This window comes from Cygnus atratus, chromosome 10, assembly GCF_013377495.2.
Source record: "Cygnus atratus isolate AKBS03 ecotype Queensland, Australia chromosome 10, CAtr_DNAZoo_HiC_assembly, whole genome shotgun sequence".
Lineage (NCBI taxonomy): Eukaryota > Metazoa > Chordata > Aves > Anseriformes > Anatidae > Cygnus > Cygnus atratus.
The window spans coordinates 20,405,643-20,425,278 of record NC_066371.1 but is presented as its reverse complement, the minus strand read 5'-3'; the positions used below and the strand labels follow the sequence as shown (position 1 = coordinate 20,425,278).

The 19,636-nt window shown below is 42.6% G+C and overlaps 1 protein-coding gene across 5 annotated transcripts in view; it reads left to right on the top strand.

Moving 5' to 3' along the window:
- BICD2 (BICD cargo adaptor 2) overlaps nt 1-19,636 on the top strand; it is an 89,195-nt gene that overhangs the window by 31,769 nt on the left and 37,790 nt on the right. For all 5 annotated transcript variants that reach the window (XM_035558465.2, XM_035558463.2, XM_035558466.2 and 2 more), the window contains exon 2: nt 14,737-14,949. In XM_035558465.2, the coding sequence (XP_035414358.2) occupies nt 14,737-14,949 (213 nt within the window). The remainder of the gene's footprint in view (nt 1-14,736; nt 14,950-19,636) is intronic.

Here is a 19,636-nt window from a genome sequence, read left to right as displayed (position 1 = left end):
TTGAAACTATCCTGAAGAGAGGCCTCTGTGCGGACTTCTTTCTGTAATATTCCCCTTCACCTTCCTACCCACCCCACGTTCTTCCTTTGCTTTGTTTAAAAGGAAGCATGTATGTACACCCCCCCCCCCCCCCCCCCCCCACGACCCTGTAATACAAGCTCAGCAAGATGCACTTGGGGCCTTCTAATTTTCCTTCCCCACTGCAGTTACGGTAATTTTTCTCCCCCCTCAAAAAAAAACAACCCAAAACATCTCTTGGCTGGGTGCTTGGTCCCAGAAGGGCTGGCGCAGCTGATGGTTAGCCACTTACTCGCAGGCAGGCTTTGAAGCCGGCCTCTTGGTGGGTGGCTTTCCCAGGAAGATGAATGTCAGAGGAGCTGTGGGTTCTGATGTGGCGGTGGGGGCACCGTCCTGCTAATTGTACCCAGCATTTGTGGGGGCACCATCCTGCTAATTGTCCCCAACATAGGACAGGGAGGGTGAGGGGGAACGTTCCACACTGTCGGTAGATGAATTTTGGTGCCAGTTGGGTGTGTGTGTGAGCGACAGATCATCTTTTGGAAAGATGTGCGTGCTGGTTTGTAGTGCCAGCTGGGTAACAAAGCAGCTCCTCCTTCACATCTTCCACTGCCAGGCTTGTGGTGAGGGCAAGTCCCTCCCTCCCACAGGGAGGGAACAGTGATGAATGAAATGCCCTGTGACTAATGTCCTCTAGCTTTTAACTCCACACTCTCCAGCCATCCCCCTTGGAAGTCAGCAGGCAGTAATGTGTATGGGCAGGGCTGGCAGCTCGCTGACGCCGACAGGAGAGGACGCGGATGCCAAGCACACTTCGGTGCTTGTGGTTAAAGAAGGATATACGATGGGTAGTGTTCCCTGCTTTGCTCATCAATATGAAGCCGTAAATCTCTGAGTTATTGTAAAGAACAACTGAAGGAAAATACTTTGATTTTGGTCTAATGACATATATATATATATATATATATATACACGTATATATATTTTTTAAAAGAAAATTAAGGGCAGTCATCTTGATTAACTGTGCTTTTTTATTGGTGGTTTGGGTTCTTTTCAATTTCTGGTGGATAAACCCCTTATAAAAGAGTAGCTAATGACAGCCCCTTAGAAGGGGAGCTTCTACAAATCCTATTCAATTTACATCAGACAAAAAGCTGGAATACAGCTACTAGAGGGCTCCCAAATGGCAAGTGAGCATCTGTGTGGTGTATTTGGTGACAGCACATATGTAATGCTGCTCTCCTAGTGCACACACACACATCACTGTGCTTATCAAACCCTTGAAAAAGGCATGGGATTACTTCCAGTTAAGTTGTCTCTTATATCACCTTACTCCTGTGCCTGCTTTTCTGCTCAGTGAGTTTTAAAGTAATTTCCGTTCTTTTTAACATGCCTCTCAGTCAAATACACGTGCACTTTGCTTGTCAGTTCAGCAGTGTGCTTGGGATGGTGGGCTGTACGCTGCGGCAACAAGCTGCAGCCCCTAAACTTCTCTGAGCGAGAGAAAGCAAGGGTTAATGCCTCACATCAGCTCATCTTTTGCGTTCAATTAGCTCCACATAGCAGCGTGTCACTGCGGAGGAAAGGGCAGTGTGGCATTTATTAAAGACTGCCCCTTGTTGCCTGACGTTTCAGCACTGCGTGCTGCTGGATGCTTACGTAGCCTGGAGAATGGGGAGAAATGCGCTCCCCGGGCGGCCTGGTGCCCTCAGGAGCAGCGCGCAGACAAACGTTGGCTTCGCTCAAGCAGAAATGAGCACAAAGGACACTCGTGTCCTATTTTCCTGCATGTTTCTTTTATGAAAAGGTTCAAGGAGAAAAGTACGTGCTGTTGTGCATGTAGGCCGCGGGCTGTTAGTGAGGCCCCATCCCACACTTGCAGCTGACAGGGTTAAAGAGAGCCTGCTGCGACCAGGCCTTCTGGCCCCAGGGCGTTCGCAGTTAGGCAGGAGTTGGTGGTTTGCAGCCAGCGTACTGATTGGGGTTGGATCGATCCCATTTTCATCAGCGTTTTCAACCCCCTTTTATACTTTTGAAGATTACTTTTTAATCTCAGAAAATTGTTTATTAAAGTAATAGTCTGAGGAATTAGGAAAGCTGAAATTACAGAAACGTGTCGGCTTTCGTAAGTGTGTAGTGCTGGTGCTTGCAGGACAGAAGATCAAACTGCAATGAAAAATACTCTTTTATAATTGCCTTCCAGTCTGTTGTCTGATACTGGATGTTACGGAGTAACTGTGCTCATTCTGCAGATTTTGCTTCTGAAGAGATGGCCCTTGGCACTGCTGTGGGTTAGACATGGAGGCTGGCGGTGTGATCATGTGAAAATACGTGGGCAGTGCTCGTCCTGGCTCAGGGTGCAATTTAGGAGAGGGCTGTGTAAACCCCAAGCAAGTGCAACAGTGAAGTACAAAAGCAAAACTTGTTTGTTGTGTCCCCCCCTCCTTTTTTTGCAGGCTTACTGCCATGTCTTCTCTACTTCACAGGGCGCTGAGACTTTCGCTTCTCTCATGTAGGGCAGGAAAATGAGCAGAAAATGATGAAATGGCTTTCCTAACAGTAATGTGAGAAATTCACTGAAGAGCTGGGAATAAAACCAGTCTCTTGTCTTCTGGTTATTTATTGCTCTTAGTGCTTAACTTTCTTACTTAGCAAAGATTTTTATTTTTTTGTCTAAAGGGAAGCAATTGCAAAAATTGCACTCTAATATAAGCAAGCAGTTTTATGAGCAGGGATTTTTGGTGGTGGTTGTTTTTTGTGTAGTGGACTTCTTGATTTTTTTATTTTTTTTTTCTTTGAGATGTCTTCCTTTATTCTTTGGGAGCAGTGAAATTGGGGTGTGAACAGGAAAAAACTAATCTCCTTGGCAGTCCAGTTGAAACTTGTGAAACTCCTCTGTGCCTCGGACTGACCGGGTTAGGAAAGGGCAGTACCTGAACACAGTATGACCATCACAGAAGGATTTTTCTATCTTTTCCTCTTGGCCCACTCTTCTCTAGCATAAGATTTAGCAGCTGTGCCAGTTTGGGGGGTTAGGCTCATGTCAGTGATCTAGCTTTATGCAGATGGTGTTGTCGTATTAGTGACCAGCCTTTTGGCCTCTGAAGTGATTTCAGCCTCTTACCATCATTCTCATGCTGAATCATAGAGAATGAACTAAAGATTTGATGAACTAGTAAGATGAAAAAGACCCAAGAATTAAATAGTAAGATTAAACTAGGTTGTACATCCGGGGTGTATATGCGTGTATCTTTTTTTTTTCTGGATCTCTTTATCAAACTATTTCAGAAAAGGCTTTTTGGCTTGTATCCAAATTTGGATTGCCACATGTGTTGTATGTTAATAGTTTTATTGACAGATCTTGAGAAACTGCTTCACATCCACAAGCCACAATGTTGTTTTGCTTTGGAGAATCCAGGATCTGGCTTAGAATTTACATCAGCCATTACCTTTTTGTTTTTCTTTGGACATTTGAATGTGTGTGTGTGTGATCAGTTACTGTTACTTATGTATTTACCTGTGCGGATACATTTGCTTTGATCCTCAATTTTAATTAACAGACTTTAAATATATTCATGTTTTCTAAGGACAACTTATGTAACAAAGGATTGACTTTCCTCCCTTCCCTCTCTTATCCTATTCCTTGCCCTTTCTTTGTTCTTCTCAAGTGTGTCACTCAAATGTGACACCTAACAGAAAGCGTGCAGGTAAATCCTTGTGTGGTTTTCTTCTGAGATTTTTTTTGAAGTGTTTTGGTTTCATTTTGAACAATAACAGATAACTTATATATCACCTTTCTTTTCATGTAGCACTCTCTATTTAGTGCTGTGGTGACCAGACATGGCCAGGATATTTAGATAATTGTGTGTGATTAAATCATACCAGCAGGAATAAATTCTCAATGTAGGTATTTGCTAGCAGAGAGGAGGACCAATGAATTTGAAGGGTGCCTGACCAGGAGACTGCAGGCTTCGTGTTTATTCCTTCCCTCATGCTGACTGATGTTTAACCTTGAATGTGTTATTTAACCGCTTTGTGTCTGTTTTCCTCATGAAAAATGGGCTGTGACACACGTTCTTTTCTGCAAGAGTAGATTCTCCACGATGAGAGAGTGTAAAACTGTTATATGTAAGGTAGAAAGCTGATGTAAATTGCCTGTCACTTCACTTGTTCCATCAGCTTCAGAGAGCAGCAGCAACCTGAGATGTATGTGCAAATTACCCAGTGTTATGTGGATATATTAAATGGAGATCCTTTTGTAGTCTAACACAAATGTTGACCATGCAGTTCTTCTCTCAGGAAACAGAACTGAGCAACTGAAATCTGAGACATGGATTTGTTAACCTTAGCTGTGCTTATTTTTGTCCTGTGCTGTGTCAGAGACACTTAACACTCCTGAAATCTCTTACCTTGTACGAAATCCAAAAGCTTTTTCTGAAAATGTGTCCCATTACATACCACTCTTAGGTTAACATTATGCATAATACAATCCATTGCAGCATGTGTATGGTACATGTGTCAGACAGAAGGATACAGTGCGACTAATCAGTGACCAATTTTTTTTTATGCTTTTTAATAGCAGAGAGCTATTGGCTAACAGTGTCTGGTTTAATCTTAACAAATCATGGGGAAGCTCGTATGAATTATGCATGACAGCCTGACCCATTTGCAGGCAAATTTGTTTGTGGTGCAAGGCAGGTCACGTGCAGGCTGCAGGATGGCATTTGCGATTAAGCCTCCTGACTGCAGCAGTGCTCGCAGTGGTGGTCTTGCTTGATTTGTCTTAAGTTTGCTTATTGTTCCCTCTCATAGGAAATGGTGGGGAAAGATTTTAAAAATTCTCAGTTTGCATAGCCTACTGGTCTAAAGGTACTGTTTCATCAGGACACTTGGTAAATCTAGTGGTAGTTGAAAATAATTGATGTTTATTTTTGTATTTTGTGCTTAAGCAAAAGTACTTCCTATAATACAATTGAGGCCATTTTGTGGGATGACATGTTAAAGAGATTTTACAAATGACAGAGAATCACCTTTTCCCCTCCTTGCTATGTTTTATGTGTAAACCATGAAGAGGTGAGGAACCACCTGAAATTTTCACTCTGCTGTGGGATAGTGGCATGGGACAGCCCAAAGGATTTCTCTTTCTGTCAAGAGTGTCCAGAAATAATTTCTATTTTATACCTGGTCTTGAGATGGTTTTGGCATAGGCAGGCATCCATATCATGAAAACTTAAAAACTAAGAAGAAAGTAGTTTGAATGTCTAAGACTAGTGTGGAATCAGTGCTGAAAAAGCGCAGCTACAAGTGACTAAAGAAATGTCTAGCTTCTTTAGGAATAAATCTCAAAATCATAATTTTCTTGTCCTAAAGTATCTAGCTTCTACCCTTTTTGCATTACAAAACAACCAGGCTGTACTTTTTTTCTCCTGCAATCATCACTTTTTTTTTCCCTGTAATTGCTCATTGTGTTTTTTTTCTCCAGGTAGCTGTTAGCTTGAACTTCTGTGGCTGAGAACAAATGTTGCACGAACGTTCTGTCTTCACTGCTTCTGCCTGCACTTGTTTGGCTTATGATGTGTTATTTTTGCCTATGCTCATTAAGGTGGACTTGGTTCAGTACTTTGCTTGCTTATGAGTTCTGGTCCAAGCTTTGTTGCTGAGTGAGGAACCAAACGGGAGGGATTGAAATGGCTAAGAATAATTCCCAGATTGACTCGCTGGTGAGGCTGCAAGCCTTGCCACAGGGAGTGGGCAGGGGAGCAGCCCTGCCACACCTGAGCTGTGATCTGGGAGGGCAAGGAGAGGGTGTCTGAGAAACATGCTCTTGGTGCTCCTCATGCTGGATCTTGTGCATTTCTAAATCTCATGACTCAAGGGGTGTCACGTTAGCACCTTTTCACATGAATTCACTTTGGAAGCAAACTGATTCTTAGCTGCTTCAGCAATTTCCACACCTGAAGCCAAACTCAGGTGAATAATTCCTTTAGCATGTCTAGACCCCTTCATTCACACCTCTAAGAGGAGTCTATGCCGAACCACAAAAGCAATGGAAATGGAGCGTTTATATCTAAACAAAACAGTCAAATGCTAATGATTTTAAGTGGTGTATGTCCTAAATCGCTCTGAGCAATTTCCACTGCCTTCACTGAGCTTGTTTTATCCCCCCTCACCCTCCTCTTTATTTTGGTGGGTCATATCATTCATGTTTGTTGGGAGAGGTGAGATGGCTGCAGCCCCTTCCCAGTTGCGTCCAGCCCTGCGAGTTTGTGGCCACTCGCTCTTGTAACCACAGGTGGAGTTGCTGCTTGGCTATTGATTTGGGCACGGCTGCGTTTAGCCCTCGGAACCGTGTGAGTTTGTATAGCTTGTGTCCAGCTAACTAAGCTGACAGGCTAAATTAGACTTTTATCAGCAAACCTTTCCATCCCAGCAGCAGTGCACCGAAGCAGTGCATTCTCAATATAGTCTCCAGTGTGTTTCTACCATTTGGGGAAAAAAAAAAACCAACAACAAACTTCTAAATCATCTGTGGAATGTCCCTCTAATCTGTGAGGGAGAACACTGTGATCTTATAAGGCGTTTGTATTTATTTCTTCCTGCTGAAGTGAACCCTTGTTAAATCTGGAGTACATCTGGTGATGGTGAAGGGAAGGGAAGGCGGCAGGCACGCAGCGGCCTGCTCCTCGATGGCACTGTCACAGCTGTTCTGATCCGCTGTGGCTGGTGGTTTAGGGCAGGAAAGCTGCCTGGCCGGCTTCTCTTCTGCCCTGCTATGAACACTGAAGGTTGCTGCAGGCCCTGGTGTGGCCGTGTCAGCCCCTTGCTCAGAATGAAAGGCAGCGTTGGGCCGGGCGAGGGGCTGAGGCAGTGGAAGCACAGGGTTAGCCCGTGCTGGCAGCGTGGCTGTGTTTATGGAGCACGCCACAAGGCTTGTGTCTCTGTGGCGTTAGGCTTCTGGGACAAGTCTAGTGCACGTGTTTAAGGACATTACTGAGCAGCTGTTAGTCCAGTGCTGGTCTGCTAGCTGAAGAATGCATATGTGACTGCTTCACTTTCATTTTAAATTTTCATATATATGAATGCATTGCACCAGAGGGATGTAATACCTCCTTTTATCCAACTCCTGGCTCACTGCAAAGAGGCTTAAATCTCTTCAGAGTACTGTCTTTACACTTTGCTGTTTGCTGTTTCAGATCATTATGGTCGTAATGAATTTTTTATTACGAAAAATGTGCGATGCTTGTTGAAGCCATGAAAACCTCTTATTTTGGTTCTGATTAGCAGAAAAAAATATGAGCTGAACTGGTGCTAAAATTTTGTAATTAAATTCAGAGGCTGACGGTGCAGAAACATGAACAAAAATGTGAGTGGCTTTTAGTGCTAATTATTCTTCTGATGCATATTAACATATCCTGATTAGTTTAATATTGATAATTAAAATGAAGTGGAATTAAAATGAAGTGGAGTTGCTAGGAGCAAAATTTGCAAATGTGGGATTTTCACTTGGGGGGAAGAGAATACCAGTATTACTTAGTGCCATTTGAAAACTGCTTGCAAGTGAAATTCTAGCTTGTATGTGACCTGGCTAGCTTTCTTGATGAGGAATGCTCTTCAGAATAAATTTGAGAGCCATATTTAGCCTCAGATTGCAGATGGGTTTACGAATAGCTTGTCAGAAAAGCTGCGGTCTGCACTTCAGCAGGCAGAGCTGTCCTGTGCAGGTGAAACTCCCCAAATCACAAAGCTGGGGCGAGGTGGGAACAGAGCATGAGATGATGCAGCAGTTGTCATCACTGGCCCGCTCTAGCGGGCTGGGTGGCTCAGTTAAAGCATTTCTTCTCTCATCTCTCTGTTGTGCCTATTTTTTGTTTTTACATGCGCTTTGGCATGAAATTTTAAGAGCAGCTGGTCCATCAGAGGAAGGAAGATAAGCTTCCTGTTGAGTGCTGGAGGGCAAAAGGGAATGGGCAAAGTGAGGCTCTGTGCCCTGTTAACACTGACTGCTTACAAGCATAGCATAGGTTTAGCTGTGCGATGGTAGGTTGTGGAGCTCAGACCTGTGAAAGATCAGCTGTTCCTTCTGTGTAACAAGGGGTTGCCATAATGAATCACAGCTGTCATCTGTTTAGTCCAGCATGGTTCTGCCAATCAACAGGATCCAGGAAAAAAAAAAAGGCATTAGGAAGATGCAGACTGAAGCTACCAGCCTGAGGTGGCAATCCCTACTGATTAGAGACATTCGTAAGCCACAGCGCCTGAACTTTAGTAACTTGTCCAAAATGCATTGACCTTTGCTTATGCACCTGTAAGTTGTTACTGTGTTTTGTATGCCAAAGTGTCTGATGTTTCATTGGTATTTTCATCTCAGTGATCAGATTTTGTCCTGTGACAGTGTGCTATAATTTACTTTAATGATTTTATTGAAATATTCTGCTTTCTCTTCTTTCTGTTAGGCACTTGGAAAAAGCAAATTTGTAGTTACTTCAGAAATGCACGTAACTTTCATTCCAACCTGGATATAAAGTGTTACTTATTCTACTGCAAGTACATTACTAGCATCTTGAGTCGCCTTCTGTTGGAGGATTTGTGGTTAAACTTTCACCTGAAGCTAGCATTTATTTTCCTTTGCAGTGATAGGTCTCTGAATTTCATTTTCCTAGATCCACTTTCAGTTACAGATAACTGACAGGACTTGAAGAATTGATCTTTGACTGTCTTTTTTTTCTTCTTTTTGCTCTTTTGGTATCATACCCACTTTATGGAATAAGCTGGGAAATGTGCTTAAAATTCAGTACCAAAAGCAAGAAATGTCTGCAAGAGGCTTAGCATTTTTATGCTGTTGATCTTATCCAGAGCTTATATACCAAATATTAATGTTGGCTGGAAATCTGTGATAAGCAGAGAGCCTGTAACTGTGTCTGCTTTCCTAGCTTTGTATTTATGCGAGTAAAAGTGATCTGACTGCTCAAGACAGCAAAATAACCAACAGTACAAAGAAGGTTCGTACAGAGGAGTTTGGGGAACAAAGAAACGTTGGGCAACTCTAGATTTATATGCTCAATAGTGGGGGAAATTAAGTCTTGGCCTCTAAAATATGTAATTTTGAAAACTGCAATACTAGCATTTTCAAAGAGTTTTGTCATCTCTGAACGAGCTGGAGCACGTAGGTGCTAGATGGTGTGCATTGTGTAATCCATGTCCATAAAGGTGGTGGTGGTGCCTTTTTTTTTTTTCCTTCCTTGAAAAACTAGGAATGAAGGAGGCAATACCCTGCCCATCAAAGAGGGGTGCCTGGGCCAGTTCCAGAAAGTCTTACAGATTTATTATGTGTTTACTTCAGTAGTAAGGTGATTTGGGGTCTTTTTTTTTTGTCTTCCAACATTATTTTTGAGGTAAGTTGATTAGCAAAAACATGTCTTTTGTCCCTCTGCAAGCCTTGTTTGCATGTTGCAGCCTTATACTTCAGCTGAGAGAGTAAAGAAGGGAAACTAGATGTTACCAGTAAATGTGATTAAAATATAATATGCATCTGTGCTCTGTAGAGTACAGTGTGTGTGACTGCGTGTGGGGCACCTAAAAAGTTAGCAGGTATTATAATGCAAAATAAATAACCCCACCACTGTTGGGACATCTGCCCACCAGCCTTATTTACCAACTTATAAGTCAGCGTGCTCCAAGGACTGCAGACAAGGTGGAGCTGTGCTTTGGGAAAAGAAAATTAAAAAAGGGTGGTTAATTTAAATTATGCTTTCTCATCCTCTTTCTTTGCCCTTTTAACTGTTTTCATTTAAGGAAACAGAACCGCTATGTGGTATGAAAATTCGGTAGCATAAGCGTCATTAACTGGAAGACGTGTTACTGTCCTGGTCACCAAGGTGTCTGTCCCTCTCCTGTGGATGAAGAGGAAAATTCTGAAAAAAACCTCAAAGCTTGGGTTTATTGAATGAAAGGTCAACACCCTTGAGATGCTGTGGAGCAGAAGTGTGATAACCTTCCTGAACGCCAGACGGAAGGAGGGTGTACTAAAATGGAGAGCTTGTCTCCCCAGCTCCAGTCTCAGCCTGCCCAGGTGACGTTGGGGCAATGCATGGGGTGTCCCAAGTTTCCTCCTGGGAGCGCTCTCAGTCAAGTTGTGCGGCTTGAGCACAGCGTTAAAGCCACTTAGAGGATGAAAATATCCTTAGCTAGTGTTCATTCACAAGTGTTCAAAGCAATTTATATGTGGAGTTGCTTATGCTATGTCGTTAAGTCTTTTCTAGACCAAGAACCACATATTCAAGGAGAAAGCTGTATGCCTACTTCAGAGTGCGACGGAGTAGCACACAGTTACACAAAGGACCGAAAGGTCATTTGCCCTCCTGTGTGTGAGGAGGCATTAGTGAGCTCATTACTGCTGTCTGCAAATGATAGCCAAAGCACAGTACTTGGCTCTAGGCTACCTGGAGACTGGTTAGGCAAGTACTTGCAGCTCTTTGAAGATCGGACCTTTGTTTTTGGTGTCCGCCATGCTCCAGAATGGCCATTTTCCCTTTTGTTACTACTTAACTGTTTCTGTCTAGCAATCAAAGAATGCGTGATAATCTGACCAAAGAAAGAAAGTGTTCTTTCTTTTAAAGTCATTTTGACTTGTATATAAGGCTAAAGGCTTATACTAGCAAAACGTTTTTGTATTTAATTTTGTTCAAGTTCTTCACGTTGGTAACAAGCCGAAGAAGCACATTTTTGTCTGAGGAAGTCAAACTGCATGTGACTAGGATGACACATACTGTCCAGGCGTCAGTTTGTGTTGTGGAGCCCTGACTCCCATCAAGATTTTATTCTCTCTTAATCCTTCAAATCATGTATTCTTTATAAGCAACTGTCTTCCTCTGCCTCCTTGTGTTTGTTTTTTAATCCTAACAGTGTTTCAGTATACCAGCAATGAGACATGAATTAGTGTGCAATTTATCTTACAAAACTCCTTCACTGAAATATTTTTGTTTTCCGTTTTATTGAGTGTTTACTTATGCACAGGAAGCTCCCCGTCATTTTGACGGAGAGAGATGTTACTTCTGCTCTTTGTTGCTCTGTAACATCTCCAGGGTTGTGGGTTTTTTTTTTTTTTTGGTGACTTCCCTTGGCAGTGCAACTGCTTTAAGCAGCTCTGGGGCTATTTCTTCTCCTTCCCATTCCTGCTCCTGTTCAGCCTGAGCTGAGCACTGGATGCAGACGGGTGCCGTGTTCCCCACGGTGCCTGGGGAAGGTGGGCTGAAGACCACATGTATGATGGGTGGGGAATGGCGGTTTTGGGCAGTTTCAGGTTGTGTTAAAACCTGAGGAGGGCTTTTTCCATCTCTTGTGCAGCTTTCTCTGAAGAAATAGATGGAAGCTACTTGTGCCTGTGTCAGCATAAATTGTTTCTTTGAGCACATTTAGCTGAGTAAATAGCAAAATAGTATTTTGGTTCATGAACTCTTGAACTCTATTTCTGTGTTTTCTATAATGTTAAAGCAAAAGTGGCTGGGCAGATGCTGGGCTTCTGCATGTGTGCAGGTTTATAGGCTTCATGCATGTCAGTAAAAAGTCGGTCTGCCTTTTTAATAGCTTGATTTAAAACAGACCTGGACTGTTTTACTCCATAGGAGGTAACTGCATTGCCCTGTAATTTTGGACAATTTTGTTCAAGTTAAATTTCCTGTTCCACGCAGGCTGTTACAATTATGAAAATGGCTGGTAACGGGAATGCATGGGGGTTGGTTAGAGGTATGTACAAGAGAGATCATGGAGCATGGTTAAAAGGGAAGTAGTTTTTAACTATTCCCTTATAGACCCACCCAGATGGAGCTGTTCCAGGCTGCCTGCTCTGGTGACCATGTCTGTTACAAAGGTGCCCTGTATCTCGTGCAGTCTCAGTGCTGATGCCAGCCTCCTGACCCCAGGCAGTACTGCTGTCGAGCTAACGGTAGCTTCCTGCTGAAACTTCACAAGCTTCCTGGATGAGAGTAAATGACCACCTTGCTGTGCAGAAATAACCAGGGCCCACAAAAGTTATCATGGATAGGGCTGATTTCTGCAGCTGGTCCAAGGGAGCCGATGTCTGTAGCTCCCCTTTGGTTCGGATAGTCTTGCCATTCAGGACAAGGCATAATAAAAGGACATTTCTAAAATGGGAGTCCAGCTGTATTACAGCATGGAAAATCTTTCAAATGTAAAAGCGGTGATAGCTTACTGAACTTCATCTCTCCTTCACTGGGGAATAGAAGGAAGCATCTATAAACAACAAATGACAGAGAGGAGAACAGAGTAACATACCTGCAAGTCTCAGAACAAAAGGTATTCTCTTTTATTAAAACATGTCAAACTTGTAAACTGACAAAAACCCCCATCATGTAAGAGTGTAACTTAATATATGGAACATACTGCTGTAGGATGTTTAGAGGCTAAAATTGCATAAAACCGTGAAAAATAAAGGGATATTTTACAAACATAGCTAAATGTTAATAGCTCTGCCAAATTTACGTTAAGGCTTCTGCTTCAAGGCTTAAGGCAATCCACACCTCTGCGAGATTATGGGGTTTCTTGTGCCTTTCTCTAAAGCATCTGCCGTTAGCCTTTATAGGGGACAGGATATTGGATTAAAAAAGAAGTCTCATCATCTATGCCAGTTTGTGTGTTCACATAGTCACTGGCAATAGCGGCTTCTGGAAAATGATTAAATTCTCTTCATTGTTAGAGAGACCCAAGGCTTAGCATCTGGATTCAAAGTTGTAAGAGGAAATTAGTCATTATCCTCAATATTTTTTCTCCTTTAGAGAAATTGCTAAGTTACTTGCTTGAATCATGCTCAGACTCCGCCATCTGGCTGATCAGATGTGGCTTTGAGTATCGCGAACCTTCAGCATGTCCTGCACGGGCATCCCACTGCCAACAGTGTGATGGCACCTCGCTAGGCAAATGGGTGCTCAGAGTCGCTTTCTCTGTGCCATAATATTTGAAATAAATGTACGTCTGTAAGAGGTAGATGTTAATTCTTCATGGAAAAATGATAGTGTATTTCAGAAGGAGCGTGTATTTTTTTTTCTATCCGTTTAACATTTATGGAGATCTTAGGTATTAGGCTTTTAATCTGCTTTGCTGAAACTCATTTGACAAGGACTCGTGCAGATGGTGCTTTACTTTCTGTCTGAAATGTGACGCTTTTTAATTTCCCTTGGGCCATCTCAGTGAATCTGGCTAGAATTTCCTCAGTGGATATTTGTCTCCCGCTTCTCTGATTTGCTCATCTGAAATAAAATTCAGTCTGATAGGAGCAGTAGGTGGGTGTCTTCCTCTGTAGGCAGAGCCGGCGTCTTTGATCACCTGTTTCAGCCATGGTATATTTGGTGATTACTGTACCATGAATGTATCTGGGCTACTATACGGAAGTAAAAAATACTGAAATCTCCTTCTGTTCAAAACAGATTTTTTTTGTATGCATTGGCAGTATGTACTAGCTGAAAAGCTAGTAGAAGATGACTAGTTGAAAACGTAATGCATGTCTGAACAAGGAATTTTACAAGATGCTGATCTTGACCTGGCTGAATGTCTTGTGTTACTGGTGACTGTGGGAACCTGCTGTATGGACATTGGCATCCCAAAAGATGCTGTGGCACTTGAAGGCTCCATACACATCTTGGGTTGGACTGTGTGGTACATGCAGTTGTAGCAATGTGAAGACAGCGTTCATTGATCACACTGACTTTGGTTTGTATGCCAGGCAAACTGTTACAAGTAGATACCTACTTAAATGTTAAACTGCTTGCTTTAGATCATTTCTTAGTGTAAGTCTAGCTGCTTGTTTGTTGAGCACTGATATTAGAGTATTGCCTGGTAGAGTTTCAGACAAAATGAAAACCCCCAAGAAACAAGTAGTAGGAGTTTTTTTTGTTTGTTTAAAAAAAAGGAAAGAAAGTCAGGTCTAAACAGATGCATGTTTTGCTGAAGAGGTTATACGTCTGACCTGCCTCTAACTCCCTTTGTTGGTGCACTGCTAGGGATAAAGTCAGCGAGAGCAGCCAGCAGAGCTGTTGGGTGAGCACATGCTGACCTACTTCAGCCAGGATGACCCAGGTTAGCTTAACCTGGTGGCAGAGCAGCTCTGTGAGCCTGCCCCGCTTCTGGCTGAAGTGGGTTAGCAGGTTTGAGGGGGCAGTAATCTCCAGCAATGAGCAGCCGAGCGTGGTGATAAGTGTCTCTGGCGTAGCTGGATCAGGAAAAGTAGAAAAGAACAGGCTGCTGGTGCTAAATCTGTTTTCAGTGATGCAGTCGTTGAAGAAGTGGGTCTGACCCAGGTATGCAAAATGCATGCACACAGAAGTTTCTGGTCATCTCATGATTGTCTTGTTGCAAGCCAGAGTCTTGCTTTAGCAGCAGACTTGAGTTAACACATTGGTGTTCTCTTTTACAGAGGTTTTATAAACCCTTGTAGGGTTTATACGAAGTTCTACCAAAGTAACCTATGCATCTCAAAACACTGTTTGCGTGGATGATGCACGTTACTTTCAAGAGCCCTGCGTTAGCAACTTGATAATATTTAAGGGTCTAATCCCAGGAGGGGAGGGTGTAGAAAAAAGTTGCTTTGTTTTGTATCAGAAAAACATGTTCTGAAAACAGGAAGAAAATAGTTCTAACTATTTAAAATGGAAGCTATTTATGCACAATTCTGGGTTTACTAACAGAAGGTCTTTCTGACTGTCCTAGGCTTTTGGGCAGGCCCATACCAACCACAAGAAGGTAGCAGCAGATGGAGAGAGCAGAGAGGAGACCTTGATTCAGGAGTCGGCTACCAAGGAAGAGTACTACATGAAGAAGGTTATGGAGCTGCAGACAGAACTGAAGCAGCTCAGAAATGTCCTTGCCAACACCCAGTCTGAAAACGAACGCCTTAATTCTGTTGCACAGGAACTGAAAGAGGTAAGCAAAAGTGAACAATGCACATCACAGCAGGTATTGTGGTTATGTTTTTTGTGCTATGTAACCACATTGAGAAATATTCTTGAGCTGCTCAATATCTGTTAATGCTGATAAATTTGGTTGTCTCCCACGTTAAATCCAGCTGAAGCTGTAATTCAGCAGTGTAGTAAATCCAGCTTTCCGATTCCATCCACTGAACCAGCCTGTCATGGCCACAGTGGTTCTGAACCAGTACAAATTCCCTCTTCCTTGTTCAAATACCTCCTAGTTCTGCAAAAAGTACCATATTGCATTCTAGGTCACTTGACAGAAATGTGACTGTGTGTCCAGGCCAGAGCAGTACTGCGGGTGCTGCACACTGGTGCCCTCAATCAGAGAACTACTGGCTTAAAAAGCAGATGGATCTGTTTAGGCCAAGCACAAAGAAGTTTGGGATGTACTTTTTCTGCCCTGCTCTCCATAGAGATTTTATTGCTGCAAAATATTTGGGGCATAGCTTGTCCTTCTTATACATTGCCAGTTGCTTTTTCCACAATTTTATAAGGATGTGGGAGCACAACAAAACACTGAACTGCACAAAAGGAGTAACAGTAAAGTTTGCCTTGTGTTTTTTCTCATGACAGTGATGGTTTTTACTTTTTCACAGGTTGCTTAACTTACTGTCTCAACGTAGCTTCCACTTTTTTTTGCTTTAGTATTGAAACTGCCTGTTTTTGATGAGAAATAATCACTGAGGAGTTGACTAAACAATATAATTACTTATGAAATCTGTAGCTCAGATTGTTTTAAGAGCTCAAACCATTGCTTAAATGTAGACTGAGTAAAAAGACTACAAAGACTGCAAACCACAGATGGATGTGGTAAAAAAGTCCCCAGTTATTACTCATGAGGTTTCTTGCACCTTCCTTTGAAGCAGTATGTATTTGACTCTTCTGGCCCTGAAACAATCAACAAGCTGTCTCTGCCAGAAGAGAAGGTTATCTAAGAGCCGAGGTCTTAATCTTGGTGCATTTCACATGACCAAAACTGAAAATCACAAGTGTCTGAATTTACTTTAGGGGATTATAACAAATATGTGGATAATATTTGGTAGTGGAATTCACAAGGAGATGAAAAGCCTTATGTTGCCTCTTTCTGGAAAGTGAAGGTTACTTCTGTGGAGAAGTGGGGTTCAATAGTACCTCGTTTTGGGGTGCAACAGAAGTAGATTGGGGATGGGGGGGGGGGGTGCATGGGACTGTCACAGGTGATCAAACAAGCCAGGCTAGTTCACCTTTAATTTTGTGGATCCTGGCTGAGGGATAATGGAGCTGGAATCAATCCATGTGCTCTTGCTTAGCCAAGCAACCAGTTGCTGCAAGCACACACACAACTCTTGTCTTTATTTCCTAACTTAAAAGAGAAGCTCCCCACCCAAGAAGTAGCAGCATTATGTCGGTAACGGATTCCAAGCGCTGCCCAAAGCGTGCTGATCGGCAGATTTCAATCCAGCTCGCTGAGTCACTGCAGTTGGAGGTGATTTTCCTTCTAGATACCGTCATATTTCAACTACTCTGCCATATTTGCTTGGAGCTGCATATTCCTTTACAGAACGCTTGGATGAGCTGGTTTTAGTGTTCTTTCTTGTGCTTTGTCCTCCCACCTCACCCACTCAGCCTTGTGCACAAACATGCTTGCATACGGTGGAAGCTGTTCTGTCCTTTCCCCTGGCACCCTTTGAGAGCTGAGCAGCATGTGAGGAGGGAAAGTAGCTGATGTCAGGTTTCTTGTGAAGATTCTCATTTTTTAAAGCTTCTGTTGTTTTTTTTTAAAGTGTTCTTCTGAAATGGGGAAGATAAAATTAGTTGCTTGAAAATAAATTGGTGGTGGTGGTCAACATTGTGTTTGATTCTAAACTTTGAAACTGAACTCAAAAAAAAAAAAAAACGAAACAAAAAAACTGAATTCTATTTTTAAAATAAATAAATCAAAACCTGATGTGATAGATAATAACCCTTGCTGTTATGGGGGTTTCTCTGCAGGTGGCTTTGGCAGCCAGTGGTTACATATCGCTTTGTGTCATCTCAGTGTGTTCTTTCTTCTTGCCTTCCCTTTTTAGTCCGAGCTTTTTCTTCTGTTGACCATAAATTGTGGTGTGGTGAAGAGGGGAGGAGACAGAAGAGAAATAGCATGAAAGTTTTAGTGTGAAAATGAAAACATCTGGGCCAATTGACCATGTGTGTTTTGGGATTCTTCCTCTTAGGATGCCAATTAGTGTATTGCATTTTGCTTTGAATCACTTTTTAATCACCTATATCAAATGACAAAGGCACAGTGTGTGAACAGAGATACCAGGATTCTCCTGGCCCACAGAAAAATTCAAGCCAACATGACTTTCCTGAGAGACTTGGCTTTGCTGTAGTACAGCACATCAGAAAGCGGCAGAAATTCAAATAGCTGCTGTTTCACCACTGTTGTTGAGGTAAGTGGAAACAGGAGGATGTGCACAAGCCTTCTGTGATGATTTATAGATAAATAGCAAATGAGTCTGGAAATATTCTGTGAGAGAAATCAAGAACATTGTGGCTATTGTAAACCAGTGAGCAAGATGAGTGCTGCGGCTTTCCCCAGCCCCTGCAGCCATGCTTAGCCTGGGTCTCGTGGTAGAAGTTTCTTGTTGACATTGGTCCAAGGAAATTCTGTGTCTCCTTTGCTGTGAAGAATGCTTCTGTAGTCCAGCGGCAGAAAGTGTTGGGCTGAAGGTGGAATATGATCTACTGTTTTATACCACAGAGACATAGTGGAAATTCCTTCCTCGGGTTTTTCTGACTGCTGATGAAAGAAAAACTACAGCAGCTCTTCTCCATTATGTTGTAGAGAGTGTTTATAGATGGGTCTATCCTTTATAATGTGTGTTCTGGAAGTTCTGTCTTACTGCCTGTCCGGAGACCTGACTTGCAAGATGGCTGGGGAAACAGGAAACTTTACTTCTATTGCAACTCTTCTGGACTTAATCCAGGCAACGGGGGGATGTGGAAAACGCTTGATAATGTGTAATGTGTAATGCATCCTCTGGCTGTGAAGAGGTCTTCTGTCAAAACTAAAAGGAAGTGGTGGTGGTGGTTTAGAAGTGCTGGGGGAGGGCAGAAAAGGCAGGAAACTAACGGGGCTGAATCTCAGCTTTACTTCTAGCAGATGTTTGCTAGTAAGGGCTGGTTGTGAAAGTTTCTATCTGCTCTTTCATAGCTAACTGGAAGGATACAGAATTTCATTGTTATGGGGGCTTTTTGTGAAAAAATCTCTTTAGACCTTCGTAGTAGCATGGGGAAGGCTGAAGGAACCATGCAGCAGCTCTTCTCGAGCTCTTTCTGGCCGTAGCAGTGGTTATGGAATGAAACCAGACGTTGACCTGGATCAGCTGGAAGTGTGTTTGGGATGCTGTCATTCCTTTCAGGTCTTCTCAGGACACTTGCAGAAAAGTGAGCTGTTTTTGGAAGGAGACGTGACATTCGGTATGGCTGTAGTTGCTGTAGCAGACACAAGTGGTTCTGACACTTTCTGTTGAATTATGTAACTTGGCCTGTTGAGACAGGTCAGCAGAGCAATTACAGATTATGAGTTTTACTGCTGTCATTAGCTAGCTCAGCAGCTCCCGTGTCCTGGAAAAGTCACTAGAAGGAGTAATTGCTCCTGAGTAATTGCTAATTACCATGCCTTTTGATCTTCTTTCATTTCTGCTGCATTTTAGTGGCACCAAAACATATTTCATAGGTGACTGATTTGGTTGTTAAATCATGAGGTAGCCGTGCCCACATATAAAGAAGCTGAAAAATAAATGAGCAATTTTTTCCCAGGGAAGTAAAAGGTGATCTGATTATGTAAACTAAAGAAGGAGGTATATTTTAATCTGTTTTTAAGTATTAATTGAGAATAAAAATAGCTAACAAAATGAACAATGTAAATGTACTACATAGCATGTTTTACAAAACACAACGTAGGTATGATTTTATTCTTTCAAGCCTATAAAACATAAGCTATTTTTCTGAAGTTGGTTTTAAAGACACTTTGTTTTTCATTGTCGTGCAATATCTGTCATTTTTCCTGAATGCGCTTTACCCATCACTTTGACACGCGTTTTCTTGTTAACCTGTACAGTGCAGTTCTCTGGCTGTGCTATGCACAGGGGACCATCTCCCTCATTTTTTCTTCCTATTGCTAGTGGCAATTCTCTCACACTTCCTTTGCTCCTTACAGGAGTTGTGGAGAGACTCCCAAAGCTCAGTCCACAGAGGGGTGATATTTTTGCGTGAGTACCTATTTTCAAAGATGGTGCTTCCTTCCTGGGAACAGAGCGCTGGAGCGCAGAGAAAGATAATAGACTTTGTATTATTCTTAAGCATTAAAAAAAAAAAAATAGAATAGCCTGGAGCAATTAAGGCTCTGTCTTTCACCGAGGTGTGAGACCATTAGGGCATTGCTGATGAACTTCTTGACTTTCTTCTCTACGCCCTTTGTGGTCATGTGCTGGCTCCTTATGCTACCCGTGCAGCGCAGTGCAGCTTTCTATCATTCTGGGCAGTGTGTGAAACCTGCCTGTTCTTGCTTCATTCTGTGGCTGAGCAGCATTTCCCATGGGATGCAGCTGGAGAGTGGCTTGCAGCCCCACAGCCTCCCAGACACCCTGCCAGAGGAGGCTGGTAGGGGTTTT